The sequence below is a fragment of the Neofelis nebulosa genome, chromosome 4 (genome assembly GCF_028018385.1).
Source record: "Neofelis nebulosa isolate mNeoNeb1 chromosome 4, mNeoNeb1.pri, whole genome shotgun sequence".
Taxonomy (NCBI): Eukaryota; Metazoa; Chordata; class Mammalia; order Carnivora; family Felidae; genus Neofelis; species Neofelis nebulosa.
Window position 1 is genome coordinate 165,023,606 of NC_080785.1, and position 19,489 is coordinate 165,043,094.

Sequence of the window (19,489 nt, forward strand, 5' to 3'; positions counted from 1 at the left end):
GTTTATCAGGGAGGTGACCCGAGGAAATGCCAGCTGGGGAGGGGAGCTGGGAGATGGGGACAGGAAAGGGTCCCCAGTGGCCGTGCATTCTAGCAAGTTGCACAGTGAGAAACTGAGCTTGATTCCACAAGGACCTCTGAAAGGCAGCCCAGAGCAGTCTTCAGTTACCCCAACTGAGAGGCAAGGGAGCTGGGGTATTTATCCACTGGCTACTGCCAGGCACAGATTGAGGCTGGTGTCTACCCACAACACCTTGGGCCTGGCCTCCAAACAGACAGAATGGGCATAACCCGAGTGCAACCCTGTGGACTGACAAATGTGAGTCTTGTGTGCCCTGAGGGGCTCAGGGTCATGGGTGTGGGTAGGCACCAAAAGCACCTACCACAGGCTAAAAATGAGGCACAAAATCCAACCCCAAGTTCCTGGGAAGAAAAGTCCCCACGTGCTTCTGCATTCTCCCTTTTGCTCCACGCACTGCAAAATACCCACCTTGGAGTTATGATCACTGAAGAAGATACATCAATGGCCCCCCTGTGTGCGCATCAGGGGGCCCTGCCCAGCGAAGCTGCACTTAGGAGCAGCACAGAAACACAGCAAATGCCACCAAGTAAGAGGAAAACAACCACTGTGTCTGTCACGGATAAGCGCTGGAGGACAAGCAGACTCTAGGACCAGATCCCCAGGAGTCTGAATCCCATCTCCCCTGCATGCTAGTCATGTTCTTAATCTCTCTGTGCCTCAACATTCCCATGTGTAAAATGGGCCCAACGATAATAGGCTCCACTTCGTGGGACTGATGTGTATCCGAGGAGTGGGCACTCCTGACATGTCTAGAACAAAGCCTGGCATGCGGGAAAAACTCCCAGTGTTGGCTGTGATAGAGAATCAGACCTAGGATCAAATCCTGACTCCAGTGTGTTCTCAAAGTGCCCTTGGCAAGTGGCTTGCCTCTCTGGGTCTCAGGTTTTTCATGTGGAGAACAAGGGTGATGAGAGGCCATGTCCCAAAGGATCGCTGTGGGGGGCATGCCGTAACGTAGGGTAATACTACCAGCTGGGAACAATTTCCGGGACTTGTGCGTTCTTCTGTAATCCTTGTCCGGTGCATCCAGAGTCTGGACACTAGAGGCAGACAGACAAATGCAGTTTTGACAGACAAAAGACATTCACAAATCCTTGCGCACTCTTCTCTTCAAGAGGGAGCGCTCTCCTTGGGTGTGCGCTGAATTTAGTCAACAGGAAAAGCAGCACGCGATACTGGCATCTGAGGCATCGGAGGTGAGAGGGTCACTGCGGCTTCCTGCTCGCTCTCTCCTGGGATCATTCCCCAAGGGGAAGCCAGTCGCCGTGTGGTGAGGACACCCCACAGCACTGTGGAGAAGCTCACAGGAGGAGGAAATGAGGTTTGTGGCCAGCGGCTTGACTGTGACCTCATGGGGGGGGACCCTGATCCAGAACCACCCAGATGAGCCACCTCCAGATTCCCTGAGCCTCAGAAACTATAAGAAAATACAACCTTGTTCTCTAAAACTTCCAATTTTGGAGGGGGGGGGGGTCATGCAGCAAGAGACAACTGGTCTACCTAGAAGCAATTTTCTCCATCAGCAAAATAAGGACAATACCAATTTCCCAGGGTTTGAGGTTTAATGTAATAAAATCACAAACTCCTGCTTGGCACAGATTAAATGCTCAGTAAAACTCTCTATTGTTACCTTTATTATTCTCTTGCTATACTAGATTGTTGTGGCTGCTCATACGAGCACTAATACAAGCAAATGTCTGAACAGGAGAAGTCAGCAAAGATCATTTCATGCAAAGCTTTCTAATGTGGGTGAGTTTGGACTTGATCCTCAGGGCGTCAGAAGGAATTTCAGCAAGGTAGTGAAGGGCAGACTGGGGTTTTGCAGCAGCCATGCCCTGGACCCAGGCAGGAGCGCCCTCCCCTGGGAAGGCTGGGGCTGCATCCCGGAGAGAGAAAAGTGAGGTGGTCTGGTCTAGGGCAGAGGCTGTGGAGACAGAGAGGAATTTAAGAAGCAGGAACAGCAGAACAGGGGAAATGTCTAGTAATCGGGGGAGTCTGAAAGAGGAATAGTTGACATTGAGAATGAGGATGGGCAGGGATGAGGCCATGTGACTTCCCTGCCCCGCCCCCATCCCCACCATAGCAAAGCACCACCAACAGCCGTTCGAAATGACACAGATAAATTACATTACAGGTCTGGAAGCCAGAGTCCCAAGGGAGTCTTAGGGGACTGAAATCAAGATGTCACCAGAGCTGCATATGGCTTCTGGAGGAAGTCCATTCCTTCTCCTTTCCAGCTTCTGGAGTTTGCCCACATTCCTTGGCTCATGGTCCCTTCCTCTGTCTTCACAGCCAGCAGTATGACATTCTCTGACACTCCTGCCTCCCTCTTAAAAGGACCCTTGTGATTACATTATACCCACTCAGACGATCCAGAATAATTTCCCCCATCTCAAGATCCTCAATCCCAACTGCAAAGCCCAACTGGGTAAGGTCACAGATTCATAGATTCAAAGGATTTGGAGGTGGACACATTGGCAGGCAGGGAGGAGATGGTGGGGGGTCCGGGACAGAAGAACACAGGATGCCAGTCACCCTTTATTAAACCCCAAACAGTTGACCGAGGCTATAAAATCTGCACTTCAGAAATCCTACAGGTCTGGGGACAGCCATAGAGGGAGAAGAGGAAGGATGGGGTAGAGGAAATACAGTTTCTAGCCACATGACTTGTGTAAGCCTGACCCCATAGGTCTTTCCCAGCAAAGGGGAAAAGAAGGGACATTCAAGACTGAAGAAATCAGCCTGGTGATGCCCAGAGGCATCACTCCTGCTAACACTGAATGTGTTACCTTCTGGATGTGGTGGGGCTACTCTAGGATAGCCCCACCCAACTTGTCCTTGTTCCTCCTATAGTCTAAATCCTCCCAGGGCTCCCTATGATCTTCAGGATGAACTCCAAGCTCACTAATATGGCACCCAAGACCCTACCTAGTCCTACACTGGTATCCCCCACTGGCCTCATTTCTCCCTTTCCCTCCAAAACCTAGTCATCCTAGACCAACTAAAGCCCTCATAGTGGACGCTTTTGATGCTCTAAAACCTCCCTTTAGTGGCTGAAACACCCATCCCCCAGCTGCTGTGAGCATTGCCTGTTAACAGCTCACTGCTTCCCCTTCCCCGGTGTCTGCCCAAAGCCTCAGACGCAGCCCAGCTGGTCAACAGAGTTGCAAAAGCCCAGCCCCATGGTGAGATCAACACAGGGCATTCCTTAGGCTCCAGATTCCCCATGGGATCAGGCTGAGGTTAGATTCCAGCTGAGACCACCTCCTTATAATGAGGCCAAAAAAAAAAAAAAAAAAAAAGGCAAGAGAAATGTAGCCTAAATTAAATGTCCTTAAAGCTCGTCAGCCCGCACCTGAAACATGTAGAGTGGGACCTTCCTAGAGGAACTCATGGCTGCCTTCCTGCCTTCATGTTTTTGTTTTATTAAAGACTAAAATAAGGGGCGCCTGGGTGGCGCCGTCGGTTAAGCGTCCGACTTCAGCCAGGTCCCGATCTCGCGGTCCGTGAGTTCGAGCCCCGCATCAGACTCTGGGCTGATGGCTCGGAGCCTGTTTCCGATTCTGTGTCTCCCTCTCTCTCTGCCCCTCCCCCGTTCATGCTCTGTCTCTCTCTGTCCCAAAAATAAAAAAAATTTAAAAAAAAAGACTAAAATAAGTTTATCTCAACAGCAGCAAGGTCCCAGAAGCCTTGCTTCCAAATTCCTTAGAGACTTAAGCTATCCTTAAGCCCCACTAACTTAAAAGTGTATAATCAGTCACCCCTCACAACCCCAGTACTGCTCTTTCTGCCCGCAGGTCCTGTCCCCGTGCTATAATTAAATCACCTTTTTGCACCAAAAATGTCTCAAGAATTCTTCCTTAGCCATTTGTTCACATGCCCCGCTTCATAATTTTATCATTTTGATGCCCTTACGTGGGGCTGAGAGTCTTTGCATCTGGACTCTGAGCCTCGTGCAAACTTGGTGAGTATGTTCTCTTCTCCTCCTTTACTCTCATCTCAGGGGCCTTTCGAGGAGTATGGTCTTCTTGGAACACTTTCATGCCATGCCGACTGCTCGGGCTGCAAGCCTCTAGCCCGTGGCTACTCTATGGGGAGGAGAAAAGGCAGGAAGTTAGTACCCTGGCCAGAATGGTAATAAGATCCAGAAACCTGATGCCCTCTCTTTATTCCTGTCCTTGTACAAAGTTGTCTGTCTTGGGCACAGGACAGCCACCTAAGTCCCCAGGACGGCTGCCAAGCCTAAGACTCCCATGTGAGGTTTCCTCCTCATTGGTCTAATGCGATCCCCTCCACATCTCTGGTCCAGCTGCTTCTGGCCGTGAGACCTCTGCTCAGAGCCGGGGGAAACCAGCACCTGATTGAATTAGAACCCACCTCCTAGGGAAATCAGCTATAAGGACTACACGTGTCGGAACATTGCTTAGACCATGATGGATTTCTATCTTTACTCTTTTTCATCAGTGTCCCCTGACTATGGAAGTTCTCTCTTCTGCAGGAAACAGAATAAACAGGTCCATCCCTGAATTGCCCTAAATCAGGACCCCAATCTAGGGGCCTCGTGTAGAAGTGTGTTTGGCCACTAGTCAGGCTGATAAACTCCCTCCTGATATATTGGATGATTATCTAAACAGGCCTCCTCCTTAAGGAGCCCCTCCCCCTGCCCCCAGGTCACAGGAGTCTTTTCCTTCTGTTCCATTCTCCCCCTAATACACTTGGCACCTGTGCTGCCCTTAACCTTGTTTTTCGGTTCTACTCTTCAGCTCTGTCAGAACACCATCCTGGTTTTAGAAAAAAACAAAACAAACAAACAAAACAACGGTTACACTTGCTCAGCTCTTTCTCTCCCTCCTACCCAGCTACCCTCCCTCACCTCCTCTAAACGTCCTCCCCAGCAAACCCCCCATGCCTGAGAGTCCTCATGGGAGGGCCCAAGCTCCCAGACTCCAAACAAGGGCCAACTATGTGAACATTTTTCTGAACAGGCGTGTTAGAAAATGGAGGAGGGTCAGTAATATCTCCTCCAGACCGAGAAGTCACTTTAAGACCGAAAAGCAAAGCAAGCCACTGCATAGAGCCGACAGAGTTGTGTTCAGGGTGTCTTCCAGACAGGGGGATCGGGTGGGCGACCCCCGCATCCTCCGCAGCTACTCTCTGCCCAGTCCTGACGTAATCCCCAGCTTTTATGGAGCAAGGGGCATGGTGGTGAGGTCATGGGGTCGTTACCTAAAGTGGGGCCTTCTGTGCATCACTTTAGGGAAGATCAGAGCACCCACAGGCCTAGGATTCGCAACCCCCAGCGAGGTCACTGCACCTGGCGGGGGCCAGAGATGGAGTCAGTGCCGTCAGTACTCCTAGCAGGTTATCCAGAGAATGAGATACCTGGTCTAAGCGGGACACTGACCCCTCAGAATGGGCACTGGCTGTGAGCCTAAGACAAGATCCAGGGGCCGCCTCTGGGGCCAGCCACTAATGCATCAGCAGCTGGGTCACGGGATATCTGACGGTAAAGTCAGCTATATGCAGTTGGCTTGGAGTCATGACTACGTACCAGCTAGAATGGAAATATTTCCATGTCTTTTTAGGTTTAAGGTATACAACGTTTCACTTGATATGTTTCCAGATGACCATCTGACGGCTGCCAGGGCATTACCTAACACCTCCGTCTCTATCCCGTCACATAATTACCGTTTCTTTTTTCTGATGAGAACAGTAAGACCTAGTGTCTTTGCAACTTTGTTAACTATAGTCACACTGCTGTGCAGGGATCCCCAGAAGTTATACTTATTTGTCTTCTAACTTAAAGTTTGTGCCTTTCAACCAATGTCTCCCCATTTCCCCCACCTCACCCCCACTCCTGGTAATGACCATTCTTTAAAAAAAATTTTTTAATGTTTATTTATTTATTTATTTATTTTTCAACATTTTTTATTTATTTTTGGGACAGAGAGAGACAGAGCATGAACGGGGGAGGGGCAGAGAGAGAGGGAGACACAGAATCGGAAACAGGCTCCAGGCTCCGAGCCATCAGCCCAGAGCCTGACGCGGGGCTCAAACTCACGGACCGCGAGATCGTGACCTGGCTGAAGTCGGACGCTTAACCGACTGCGCCACCCAGGCGCCCCAATGTTTATTTATTTTTGAGAGAGAGAGAGACAGAGCACGAGCAGGGGAGGGGCAGAGAGAGAGGGAGACACAGAATCTGAAGCTGGATCCAGGCTCTGAGCTGTCAGCACAGACTCCAACGTGGGGCTCGTACTGGTGAACCACAAGATCATGACCTGAGCCGAAGTAAGGTGCTTAAATGACTGAGCCACCCAGGTGGCCCTGGTAGTGATGATTTTATTCTATTTCTACACATCCCACTTTTTTAGATTCCACATACAAGTGAGATCATAACAGTATTTATCTTTCTCTGTTGGACTTATTTCACTTAATATAATGCCCTCAAGTTCTGTCCTTGGTGCTGCAAATGGCAGGATTTTCTTTTTTTTTTTTCTCCTGTCTAAATAATATTCCCGTGTGTGTGTGTGTGTGACATGTTCTATCCATTCATCCATTGATGGACACTTAAATTGTTTCCATGTCTTGGCTATTGTTGTGAGCAATCCTGAAATGAACAAGGACATACAGATTATCTTTTTGATATCGGGTTTTGATTTCCTATGGTTATATCCCCAGAAGTGGGATTACTGGACAATATAGTGCTTGTCCAAGAGAAATAAAAGCATATATCCACAGAAGGATTCCCCCCACAGATGTTTGCAGCTGCTTTAGTCACAATTGCCGAACTCTGGACAGAGTTCCAACGTCCATCGACAGGTGATGTATCTATGCAATGAAAACAGAATTACTGAGCCCCTCAACAATGCAGATGAATCGCAAAGACCTTATGCTCAGGAAAAGAAGTCAGACAGAAAGGACACAAAAGAGTGAGGTGCCTGGGTGGCTCAGTCGGTTAAGCATCGACTTTGGCTCAGGTCATACTCTCACGGTTCAGGGGTTCGAGCCCCATGTCAGGCTCTGTGCTGACAGCTTGGAGCCCGGAGCCTGCTTCAGTTTCTGTGTCTCCCTCTCTTGCTGCCCCTCTCCTGCTCTGTCTCTCTCCCTCTCTCTCAAAAATAAATAAACATTAAAAAAAATTTTTTTAAAGACACAAAACAGCAAATACTTGAAGAATTCTGTATTAGGGCTCCCCAGAGAAGCCACAGCAAAAGGAGTGAGGGATTCCAAGGAATTAGCTCTTGTGATTGTGGGGACTGTCATGTCAGAAATCTGTAGGTCAAGCCATCAGGCTGGGGACCCAGGTAAGAGCTGATGCTTCTGTCTTGAGTCTGAAGGTTGGAAACTCAGGCAGAATTTCTAGATTTCTATGTTGCAGTCTGGAAGCAGAATTCCTTCTTTCTTGGAAAACTTCTTTGTTCTTAAGGCCTTCAACTGGTTAAACAAGACCCATCCGCATTATGGAGGGTCAGCTGCTTTTCTCAAAGTTGACCTATCTCAATGTTAATCACATCTTTAAAATGCCTTCAGGGGCACCTGGGTGGCTCAGTTGGTTAAGTGTCTGATTCTTTTTTTTTTTTTTAAACACTTGTTCTTTACAAACTGAGGGTTGATGGGGGGTGGGAGGGAGGGCAGGGTGGGTGATGGGTATTGAGGAGGGCACCTTTTGGGATGAGCACTGGGTGTTGTATGGAAACCAATTTGACAGTAAATTTCATATATTAAAAAATAAAATTAAAAAAAATGAAAAAAAATAAACACTTGTTCTTTATTTTATTTATTTATTTTTTAACGTTTATTTATTTTTGAGACAGAGAGAGACAGAGCATGAACGGGGGAGGGCCAGAGAGAGGGAGACACAGAATCTGAAACAGGCTCCAGGCTCTGAGCTGTTAGCACAGAGCCCAACGCGGGGCTCAAACTCACGAACTGTGAGATCATGACCTGAGCTGAAGTCGGCCGTTTAACCGACTGAGCCACCCAGGCACCCCTAAGTGTCTGATTCTTGACTTTTGGCTCAGGTCATGATCTCAGGGTGTTGAGACTGAGCCCTGCACCAGGATTCTCTCTCCCTCCCTCTCTCTCTTTCTCTCTTATAAACAAACAAATAAATACTTTTACAGCAGCATCTAGACTGGTGTTTGACCACACAACTGATCATCATACTCTAGCCAAGCAGACATAAAATTAACCATCACAAAGTCCAACAACAGGATATTCTAGAAAATGCAAACCATATATTGTTGGTGGAGGGGAGGGGGACAAATCCTGGGGTGGGGACTGGAGGCAGAGGGAGAAGGAGGGAGAACAGGGGGCTTAAAGAAAGTTAGGGAGATGATGGAAAGGTTCTGTATCTCCAGCAGAGGCTTTCAAAACTCATCAAATTTTACGTTGTGAAAGGAAGCAGTTTCTTGTACGTAAATCACTGCCTGATAGAATTGACCCCAAAATAAAGAGTGCCCACGATTCCACCGAAGTGTTTCATTGTGCATCGACGGAAAGGAACCCAATTAGTTTATGCTATACAAAGCGACCAAAAGACACGGGGTGTGAGTTTCTGTGGTGGGGTGTGGCCTCTGACATTTGTTTTCCTGTAGAAGCTGATCTCATTTCACAGCGATGAACACATTTGCCCTAGAAAACTATAAAACATTCTAAATCTATACTTCCTCAAAAGTTAACCATGAGACAACCGAAAGCCTACGGCTTCTGTTTCCTAACTGCACTCTGACCCGAGAAGCAGTATTCCTTGGGCATCCATCCTTGTTGACAGACTCGGTCACCGTGTTTGGAACCAACACTGGATGCCATCGTGGGAATGCGTGGGGACTTGCTAATTCCTTTGGAGCGGATACCTGGCGATCGCCAGAGTTCCTACCCCCCCATACTCTCACTCTCCCAATTTCTGCAGAAACTCAGCGCCCTGGATGGTTTCTGCGAGCGCTGCATCTCACGAGGGCAGAAGCCTCAGCCCGAGGGATTGTTCCCCCGGATCTCACTCAGACGCTGCCAGAAGTAGGATGTGGACGTGCAGAAGCTTTGAGAAGGCAGTAATAAGCCATCATATTTGTTCCCCAAACACGGGGCCCCGGAACCCAGGCAAACAGAGGGCAGAATTTGAGGGAAGTGAAACTCCAAGAATGTAGGAAGTGGTGGCCTAAGAAGACTGTGGTGAAAACAGGATTTTTTTTTCCCGTCCCTCACAGGATTCCCATGCTCCTGTGCAAGGTGCCTGGCCGAGGGGGACACCAAAGTTCATCATGGGCTAAGTGGGGCACCCTGGGAGCGCGCCTGCACCTGCCGGGGTGGGGGGCACCTTCTTCTAATCTTCACAAAGACTTGGAGCAGGCCAGCAGGGGCCACCATAGGAAGCTCTCGCAATGGGGGGGGGGGGGGTAATTTTTACTAATTTTTTAAATTCTTGATCTCACCAAGCTCATTCTTCAGACCTCAACAGAGTGGTCTAAAAAACTAAAGAGAGAGGGGGCACCTGGGTGGCTCAGTCGGTTAGGCGTCCTGCTTTGGCTCAGGTCATGATCTTGCAGTTCGTGGGTTCAAGCCCCGCATCAGGCTCTGTGCTGACAGCTCGTAGCCTGGAGCTGCTTCGGATCCTGTGTCTCCCTCTCTCTCTCTGTCCCTCCCCTGCTTATGCTCTCTCTCTCTCTCTCTCTCTCTGTCTGTCTCTCTCTCTCAAAAATAAAGAAATATTGAATTTTTAAAAAAAATAAAAACTAAAGAGAGAGAGAAAAAAACTGTCCCATGCTTGACTTGGTTTCCTGAAATTCCACTATTAGTCATTCCTTTGGACAAAAGCATTTCTCTTCCAGAAAACTCAGGGCATTGACATAACAGGCTCCTGAGAGCCTTGCCAGGCTTGATGATTCCTCTGCCCGAAACACAAATTTCCTCCCCACTTTTCCATGGTGCACTTTCTCCATGAATTCCGGCCTCAGCACAGACGTGAGGGAGGCATTCCCTGGCCACCCAATCAGGAACAAGTGCCCCCCCTCAACCCCAGGGCTGGTGACTCAGCTTTCCCCACTGACCCTTTCTGCTTTCAGAGGCCACTGTGTCCCGGGCAGGAAGGGAGATGCGGATTATATAAGGCCCTATGGGTCATCCTACAGATCCAGCCTGATGCCTGGCCTGTCTGATGTCTCTCTGTGCTTTTCCCAAGTGGATCAGAAGTGGGGGAGACTGGTACTTGGGGCGCCCGGGGGGCTCAGTCGGTTAAGCGTCTGACTCTTGATTTCAGCTCAGGTCATGATCTCACGGTTCGTGGGATCCAACCCTGCATCAGGCTTTGCACTGACAGTGTGGAGCCTGCTTAGGATTCTCTTTCTCCCTGTATGTCTCTCTCTCTCTCTGCTCCTTCCCTGCTCGTGCACACCCTCTCTTTCTGTCTCTCAAAATAAATGAATAAACATTTCCGAAGAAAAAGACGGCCACTAGAAGGCAGCACATAGCTTCAGATTAGTGCCTGAGCACGGCAGAGAGAGTTTAGGTGACCTGAGACCTCAGTCTTCAACACCAAGGAAACACAGCATTTTAGGTCCCTGAGGAAAGGCTGTCTTCGAGTAAATACTCCCCATGCAATATGATGGGGCCCTCCATGGAAATCTGCCGCAGGAAGAAACTTTGGGAGGTGACGGATATGCGGATATGTTTTTGTCCTTGATATTGGTGATGGTTTCACAGGTAGAAACAGTATCCCCAAACTCACTGTGATGCATACATTCAACACGCACAGCTTTTTAGGTATTGATCATACCTCAGTAAACTAGTTTTAAAAAGAAGAAAGGAAATCTGCCCCAAACCTGACTTCACTGAACTTCCACCATTAGAGAGTCATTCCTTTAGATTAAGCATGTCTCTTCCAGAAGATAACAAGGTACTGACTCAACAGCCCAAGTGGAAGCCCCTGGAAGGGATTAGAGAAATGGGAAGGGCCTTGAGACCACAGTAAAAGGTTCTGGATAGAGTCCCTTCCACCTACAAGACATTTCACCACCTTCTTAGCAGTACAAACATGAACATACCCGTCAAAGACCCCAGATCCAACCTCCCCTTCTGGGAAAATCCTCGCCCCTCTAGGCCCTTCCATCTGTATTTCTCGCTCTGGCCCCATTCTGGCCTCTGGAGGCTGGGAGCGCTTGTATCCAGGAAGACCCTGATATTAAGACCTCCAGGCGTCCCTCGGGACGTGTCCTTCCCTGTGGCTTCGGGGGAAGGAATAGGGGTGTCATTAGGCAGCATGACGAGGCTGATCAGCTGTGAAGCCAAAAGCATCAGGAGCCCCTGGTGGTGCCCAAATCTGGGCTCATACAGACGGGCTTGTGGACAAGCACACATGTGCAGGTACACACACAGACACACTCACACACACATTCTTTCCCTGCTCTCTCCTCCCTTCCCCAAGCAGGCACCCAGGTCGGCAGAGCAGGTCGGGACAGTACTGCCACCGTCCACCAGGGGGCAAGCTTGGCTTTACTTTGCAGCCTTCTGCTGCAGCAATGCCTCCAGGTCGTGGGTCTTGCCTTTCTAGATGTTTCTGCCCGATCCAGGGGCTGCCCGCCTGTGTCTGAGGTCGGCCGCCACCAACTTCACGTACGGATGTCTCCATCTGAGTCTGTGAGTGCCCAGGAGAGGGCGCACGAACGAGTCTACTTGAGGGTGTGGATTTCCAGGGTTGGGCTTGTGAGGGTGTCTGGCTGAGCCTCCGAGACGTGTCTCCACGTCTGTATACAGCAGCCGTACATATGCACGTGTGTGTGCGCACGCGGGATTGCCTGTGGACACAGCGTGGTGGTAGTGTTGTATCCGTGTGTGGTCCTAGTTTTCAGTCTGTGTTTGACAAGTTTGCAGGAGCATTTGGGTCTGGGGTCTGCTGGCCTGCTGCGGTGTGGGGAGCATCACTGCGCCTGTGTGTGTCTAGACCAGTCTGTCTGCAGTTGCACGCGGGCAAAAGCTTTGTGTCTGGCTGTGTCCATCTGTGCGTCCGCGTATAATCGGCCGCTTGTGTGTATTTGGGGGCTGTGTTTCTTCCTGACCATCTGTATGTGCGTTTGTCCCGATGCTGCGGGGTTTCTTTGGGAGGCCCTTCGTGTACACGTTACGTCTGTGATGCGGACGGAATTACATGCTCCCCCAAATCCACATGGTGAAGCCCTCAGCCCCCCAGCACCTCAGAACATGACCTTATGTGGAAATAGGGTCTTTGCGGATACAACGAGTTAAGTTGAGGTCCTTCTGGAGGCAGGGTGGGCCGCTAATCCAGCCGTAAGAAAAAGAACTTTGGACACAGACATGCACACCGGCAGGATGGCATGTGGACACTGGGTTGTGCGGCCGTGAGCCAAGAAGCTTCCAGAAGCTCAGAGAGGAACCTGGAACAAATCCTTCTTGGGCATCTCCGGACTGAGCACCCCCTTGATCTTGGACTTGCGGCCTCCAGAACTGAGACAGTAAATTTCTGTCGTTTAAGCCACCCCGTCTGTGTCCTTTGTTACAGCAGCCCAAACAAGCTGATAGAGTGTGTGTGTGTGTGTGTGTGTGTGTGCACTCATGCACAAGTGTGTGTATGCATCCCCAGGCAGCCAGACGCAATTGATTGCCAGCATTAGAGAACCAGGACATTGGGGGGCTGCTGTGTGTAACCTTTCTGCACCAGCAGAGGGGATGAGAGCTGTGCCCTCGAACCCAGCTCCCCAACCATCAGCAGGCCCCTCCGGGGCTCACCTGAGGCCCCTCATCCTCACCACCTCCTCCGGCAGGTGTCTTCAGGAAGCCAGCCACAGGCTCTCCTTTCCTGGCCCCTCTGGGGGACACGTAAGAAGATAGGTCCTACACCGGGCCTGACCTGGGCTCAGTTTGACACTTAACTCCAGCCCCGCTCTCTCCCTTCCCTCCTGAGAAAAGTAAACCGGTTCCCAGAATCCACAAAGCACACCCTCACTTGCACCTCTCCCTTAAGAAATGTCCCTGCATTTTTTCTTAAATACTCCAGCTCATTGTTCAGGTACCACCCTAGGTGTTCCCTCCTCCAGGAAGCCCTCCCTGACCATCCCCTCACCCCAAGACTGGATGAGCTATGTCTGTCTCTTTTCCCATAACCCCTCGCGTCCCTCAGTATGAAACACGTCACTGTGTGTTCTGATCACCTAGCTGATGAAGAGTCCCCGTTAGATCGTATGCACTTTGCAGGCAGGTCTGTGCCCGATTCGGTCACAGGGCACAAAGGTGGTGTATGCGTTTGCTCAGGCTGCCGTAACAAAGTGCCACAGACAGGCCAGCTTAGGCAACGGAGGCGTGTTGTCTCACAGAGGCCAGAAGTCCAAGATCAAATGTCAGCTGGCTTGGTTCTTTCTGGGGGTTGCTCTCTTTGGTTCACCGATGATCCGTGAATGTCTGTGTCCCCATACTTCCAAGGACACAGGTCACATTGGATTAGGGCCCACCCTAACGACTTTGTTTTGATTCAGTCACCACTATAAACACTTCATCTCCAAATACAGTCACATTCTGAGGTCCTGCCTAGGACGTCAGCTCCTGATTTGGGAGGGGGTATAGGTTAGCCCATAACAGCACGTGTCATTAACTGCTTATCACAAACACAAGTGAATGAATCATGAATGAACGATTTAAAGGTCTCTCTGGTCGATTCTCGCTTTGCTCCAAATACACCTCTGTGTGAGGATTAAACATTCCTGCCCTGTTAACGTCACTCTTAGTTTTTAAACCTGCTTTAGCCAGCACAGTGCACAAGGGAGTGGTTCTTCCATTCTCCAGAAGAAACTCTGAGAGCCACTGAGTGGTCCTGACATCTCTCCTTTCTTTCTGCCATGAGCCTTGTGTATCCTGAGCCTGGTATATCTCAAACCGTGTCTTCTCCTTCCGGAAACTTCTTCAGCACAGTCGAAGCTAATACACTAAGGAGTTGTTTGTAAGACACGGAGATATGAAAGTCACTCGTTACTGCAGAACACGTGGCCTAAAGTGACTGACTTTACAGCTTGTACCGTAAAGACTCCCAGGTCTGGGGTGAGAGTCCAAGGCATCACTGGGGGGTCGAAGCTCAGCCTGTGGCTGGAGGACGGTGATGCTTACTTAGGACCTCCAAGAACAAGTTCATCACCTCAACCTCATCAACACCATTGAATTAGCCCAGGTAACCACCTTAAGCAAATTCATGGCATGGCTCAGGGGGTGAGTCATGGGGGAGGGCAGAAAACCCCCACATGGTCCTGACCTCTGTGACTCCAATACCCCCTTTCCAGCTGCATGGTCCTTCAAACACAGAAGACGCTTCCAGACTCCGGCGTCCAGATCCTGCACCTGGCCAGGTGTGCACAGGTGATGTCTGGGCCCTGGTTTCCTCTGCTTGAAGACAGAACTAGGAAATCTACGGTTCCCACCAGCCGCTGGAGTGATGGGTAAGAGGGTGGCTTTGCACTTCATCGCTGGACAAGTCTACACCCTCTGAAAGGTGACTTCTCATCTTCCTCTAGTTCAGAGAAGTGAAGTCACTTTCCCAAAGTGTTACAGCTAATTTTCCAGGACCGAAACTGACCTGAGGATCTCCCCGGAGTCCTGGCCATGCAGCTCTGCTGTCCCCAGAGCTGGTTGTGGCATCAGGCCACGTTGCGTGTTTGACAGGAGGGCCGCCTCTGTTATTGTGCGCAGCGGGTGACAGTCAGAAGTATTAACTATTTCCCCCCAAATCAACATATAGCCCATGGCCCTTCCCCAGCCTCCAAAGGGTTATTTCTGCAACCTTCAGGAGAGTTACAAAAAACCCAAACAGCTTTTTAGTTTTTGAATTTCAAAAGTCTCTTTTAGTGGGGCACCTGGGTGGCTCAGTCGGTTGAGCGTCTGACTACGGCTCAGGTCACGATCTCACGGTTTGTGAGTTCGAGCCCCGCGCTGGGCTCTGTGCTGACAGCTCAGAGCCTGGAGCCAGCTTCTCATTCTGTGTCTCCCTCCCTCTCTGCCCCTCCTCCACTCATGCTCTGTCTCTCTCTCTCTCAAAAATAAATAATAAAACATTAAAAAAAAACTTCAAAAGCCTTTTTTAGAGATTTTGCATCTTGGCTTTTGAGCCTCAAAAATCTAAAAAGGAAGGAAAAAAAAGAGGTTAGAGTGGAAGAGAGCCAAAGCATAAGAGACTCTTAAAAACTGAGAACAAACTGAGGGTTGATGGGGGGGGTGGGAGGGTGGGGAGGGTGGGTGATGGGTATTGAGGAGGGCACCTTTTGGGATGAGCACTGGGTGTTGTATGGAAACCAATTTGACAATAAACGTCATCTATTGAAAATAAATAAATAAACAAATAAACAAATAAATAAATAAAACTTAGAGATATATATTAAAAAAAAATCTAAGCCACAAAGGATTCCTGATGAGAGTCTGGCCATAGTGGGTTCTAGGGGCTGGAGGGAGGAAGGACTGGGGAGTTGTTGCTTAAAGGAGACAGGGTTTTCATTTTGCAAGATGAAAAATTCTGGAGATTGCTTGCACAATTAATATACACCACAGTACTGGATGGTGCACGTAAAACTGGTTAGGGTGGTTAATTTTATATGATGTAAATGTTGCCACAATTTTTTTTAAGTAAGTCTAAAAATTAAAAGGAAAAAAAAATCTGGCCATGTATGTGGAAGAGCATTCACCACGCTGAAACAACTTTTCCTGCAACAAGATAGTTCGTGGCTCCCCAAGGTGGGGGAGAAGAAACAGGTCCAGAGAAGCATCCCTGTATCCTATCCGCACACCCCTGTTTAGGTGGCTTCAGGGTGATACGGGAGGAAGAAGGTTCCCTGGAGCCCTATGGAACCCAGGGTTTAGCAAGCCCTGCAGACGTTCCCCTGCACCCTGCACATGGCACCTGTTGGGTAGGGATGGCTGCTCGCAGACACTGTGAGCACCCCACCCACAGTTCCTCAGTACTGACAATATCCAACAGGTCAGCAGCTCCAGAAACACCTGTGGTCCTCCAGCCATCAGCACACGCACCGCCTAGATACAAGCTGTTCTCAATCAATGACTGATAGACATTGGCGAACACACACCCCAGCTCTTTGTCCTTCAACTGCAAGGCACATCCTACGCAGACCTCCAGGGATCCCCAACAAGAATAAGCCCCCAAAGCCCACGGTTGTCACCTGCCCATCAGGGCTCCCTGTACTGCCTCCTTCCTTTTCCCTTCTCCCTTCTCTCTCCCTTCTGGCTACTTCCTGGGATCACCTCCCGGATTAACTTTGCGCACCCAAATCCTTGTCTCAGGCTCTGCTTCTGGAAAAGCCCAACCTAAGACAGTGACCGTACAGTCTATCACCCAAACCAGGACCCTTTGAAGAATGAAAAGCGTCGTGATTCATAACTACACCAGGACTGTTGCAGGTAAACCAAGAAGTACGGTGGTTCCACTCGGCATTTCAGGACAAACAGCCAGATGTCTGGCGTGTGCCAAGAGAGACACGGAAGACATAGAGGAAACAGAGGTGAAGCAAAAGCAAAGACATCTGTCTGCAGTGTGATAGGTACCCTCCAAGTACCAGCTGTCTGCCCAACACCCTAGTGCCAAAAGCCCTGGAATTTAAACCCGATCTTGGGGGGAAATGGACTAACATGAAGTCTCCACCTCTTGGCAGAATCGGAGAGTAGTGAAGGTCCAGCACAGACAAAAACAAAGCAGAGTTACGCCTTTTGTGATCTGGAATCTGTGAGTGTAAAATTCTTCCCTGCCTCATGGGGGCCCCATTTCCTTCGTCGGGTCTTATTTTAAATGGCACAGTAAGACGATAAAGCTGGGAGGCAGGGATCGGGGAGAGGACTTTCATCGGTGTCCCCATGTCCTCTCCCACCCTTCCCCGTCGTCCTGAACGACTACAGTCCTTCCTTTCGACATTTTATTAAAAGCTGTTGCCTCGAGCCCCGCCTTCTCGAGGGGCCCCAGGAGGAAATCGGTGTGTTATAAATTAACCGTGGCAGAGCATCATCCCAGGAGCCCTGCCAGCTGGACGCTGGCCCTCCACCATCCATACCGGTGCTCAGCCCGCTGGGACCTGTCACAGCCCCCTGGCCCTACTGCCTGCTCATCCTGGGCTCAGAGCTTGGAGTTTCTCGTCTCTTGGCCACTGTGCCAAGCTCAGCAGTATTCAGAGTAATCTTCCTCCACGTAGTTGGAGGGGAACCAGCCAACCTGGAGAGAGAGGAGGAAGTGGTTAGGACAGCCTCTGCACGTTCCCCGTTGTTCCCCAACACACCGGGCAGGTTCCCTCTCACCTCAGGACCTTTGCACCTGCCACACCTTCTACCTCAGAAAGTACATCCCCCAGAGGTATACATGGCTGACCCCCGTCACCCCGCCTTCCAGAGAGCTCTCTATCATATGTCACCCTATTCATGAGGTCTTCCTGACCTCATTTAAAATTGCAAACCCCACCCACCTCAACACCCCTTATCCCTATTCTTGGCTTTATTTTTCTCCATAGCACTTGTCAGCATCTTGTTGATTATTATATACCTTACTTATTTATTAGCTTGTTGTCTGTCTCCATACCCCTGCTACCCCATGAACTCCCCAAGGGCAGGGATTCCTGTCTGTATTATTCATTAGATTCCCAAGAGCCTAGAATAGTTCTGGCACACAAGAGATTAATAAATATTTCTTGAAAGGATGGATGGATGGACGGATGGACAGACGCATGGATGAATGGATGGATGCGTGGATGGGCGGGTGGGGACACGGATGGGTAGATGGGCAGGTGGGTGGGTGGATGGATGGATGGATGGATGAGTAGAGGGGGAGTGGGATGGACAGATGGATTGATGGGTGGATGGATGGGTGAATGGATGGATGGTGCACGGATGGGTGGATGGATACAATGATGGGTGAATTCATCATAGCCCATATACCCCCATATACCCCCAAAAGGCTCTCTCAAACCCCAACTGTCCTCCACTGCATACTGAACTTACCTTCCACAATTCTTAAAAAAAAAAAAAAATGTTCACCTAAGCAATTATCCAGGCTGTTTTTTCATGTATGTCCCCCCCAGTAGAACATAAGCTCCTGACCAGTGTCCTTATCATCATTCAACAAATATTTTTGAGAAGCCATTACAAGCGAGGCAGTGTTCTAGAGACTAGGAATTAATTCATGGGTTAAATAAAGAAGACTCCCTGCCTTTGTGAGACAAAAATAAGAACCAGGTAGAAACGAACTTTGTTTGTTAGAGGTCCCTCCTGACAGTCCAAATTCAAGCAGGCAAAAAAGCACAAAAGGCAAGAGTGGTCAGTTCCAATTATGCCTCTTCATGCATTCAATATTTATGTGCCACACACTGTTCCAGGCACTGGTGACCCCGCAGTTAACAAGATAGACAAAAATCCCTCCCTCAGTGTCCCCCAAACATGCCAATCACTCTCTCACCTCAGGGCCTTTGCACATGCTGGTCTCTGCCTGGAATACTTCCCACCACCCCCTCTATGATCTTCTCACCTGGCTAACTTCACTCATCCCTCAGGGAAAACCTTGGCCTCTCTGAAGTGCTTCTGACCTGCTCCCATCCTGCCCTGTGATTCCCCATCTCAACCCTGACCACTCAGCGTTGTACCTGCTTGGTTACAAGTCTAGCGTCTTCACTAGACTATGAGTTTCATGAGGACAGTGCCTCTACAGCACTCATTTTTGTCTCCTCAGCATCCAGAAGAATGCCGGACACATAGTAGGCTTTCAGGAAATAAATGCAAGTTATGTGAAGGAATGAAGTCTTTATGTCCTTTCCTCCCCTCTGACCAGGGAAGACCTCCCCACCTGCTCCATTCCACAATTCCAGTACACCTCCACTAAAGCCAGGTCACCCCCATGCCCTTTCCCCAGGCTGCCAAGATTCACCCCAACTCACCCGGCCATAGATCTCCCCTCGCCACCAGCCCTGTTGCCCCTTCTTGTTAAGGATCTTGATGATGTCACCCTCCTTGAGGGACAGCTCTGATCGGTCCCGGGCACAGAAGTCATAGCGTGCTTTGGCTGTACCAAAATACTTGGTGCTTCCTGCTGTGTAGGGGAGAGCGGAAGTGGGCAAAGGGCTTGGAGCAGATACCCACCCACCATCTGGGGACAGTCTGCTTTCAGGAAGGTAACAGGAGGATGGAAAGTCCCTCAATGCTTCTTTGTGCAGAGGATTAGATGCCCTGAGAGGACACAACTGTACTTCTGGAATCATCTTTCCAGCCCAACCAGTATCCAAATTTAGAAAATAATGCCATTTATGTCTTTTTTTTAATGGTTTCTCTATATCTATAATGAAAGAAACAGAGGAAAGCTATGGAAAAATTCATTTTACGCTGTTAATATTAATTATCCTCAAGAGGACCAAGGGTAGAAAAAGAGGAATAAAAG

The 19,489-nt window shown here is 49.5% G+C and overlaps 2 protein-coding genes across 9 annotated transcripts in view; both read right to left on the reverse strand.

Annotated features, from left to right (window-relative positions):
* The window catches only part of ADGRE1 (adhesion G protein-coupled receptor E1), a 69,797-nt gene extending 65,642 nt beyond the window's left edge, over positions 1 to 4,155 (reverse strand). For 2 of the 5 annotated variants that reach the window (XM_058728238.1, XM_058728234.1), the window contains exon 1: positions 3,997 to 4,144. In XM_058728238.1, coding sequence (XP_058584221.1) covers positions 3,997 to 4,124 — 128 coding nt within the window. In that variant the 5' untranslated portion in view covers positions 4,125 to 4,144. Of the gene's footprint in view, positions 1 to 3,996 lie in introns of all 5 variants that reach the window. The other 3 variants (XM_058728232.1, XM_058728239.1, XM_058728237.1) reach the window with 3 other exon arrangements.
* A 12,822-nt stretch (positions 4,156 to 16,977) lies between these two features.
* The window catches only part of VAV1 (vav guanine nucleotide exchange factor 1), a 44,874-nt gene continuing 42,362 nt past the window's right edge, over positions 16,978 to 19,489 (reverse strand). For 2 of the 4 annotated variants that reach the window (XM_058728244.1, XM_058728242.1), the window contains exons 26-27: positions 18,993 to 19,141; positions 16,978 to 17,284 (exon numbers count right to left, since the gene is read on the reverse strand). In XM_058728244.1, coding sequence (XP_058584227.1) covers positions 17,231 to 17,284; positions 18,993 to 19,141 — 203 coding nt within the window. In that variant the 3' untranslated portion in view covers positions 16,978 to 17,230. Of the gene's footprint in view, positions 17,285 to 18,992; positions 19,145 to 19,489 lie in introns of all 4 variants that reach the window. The other 2 variants (XM_058728241.1, XM_058728243.1) reach the window with 1 other exon arrangement.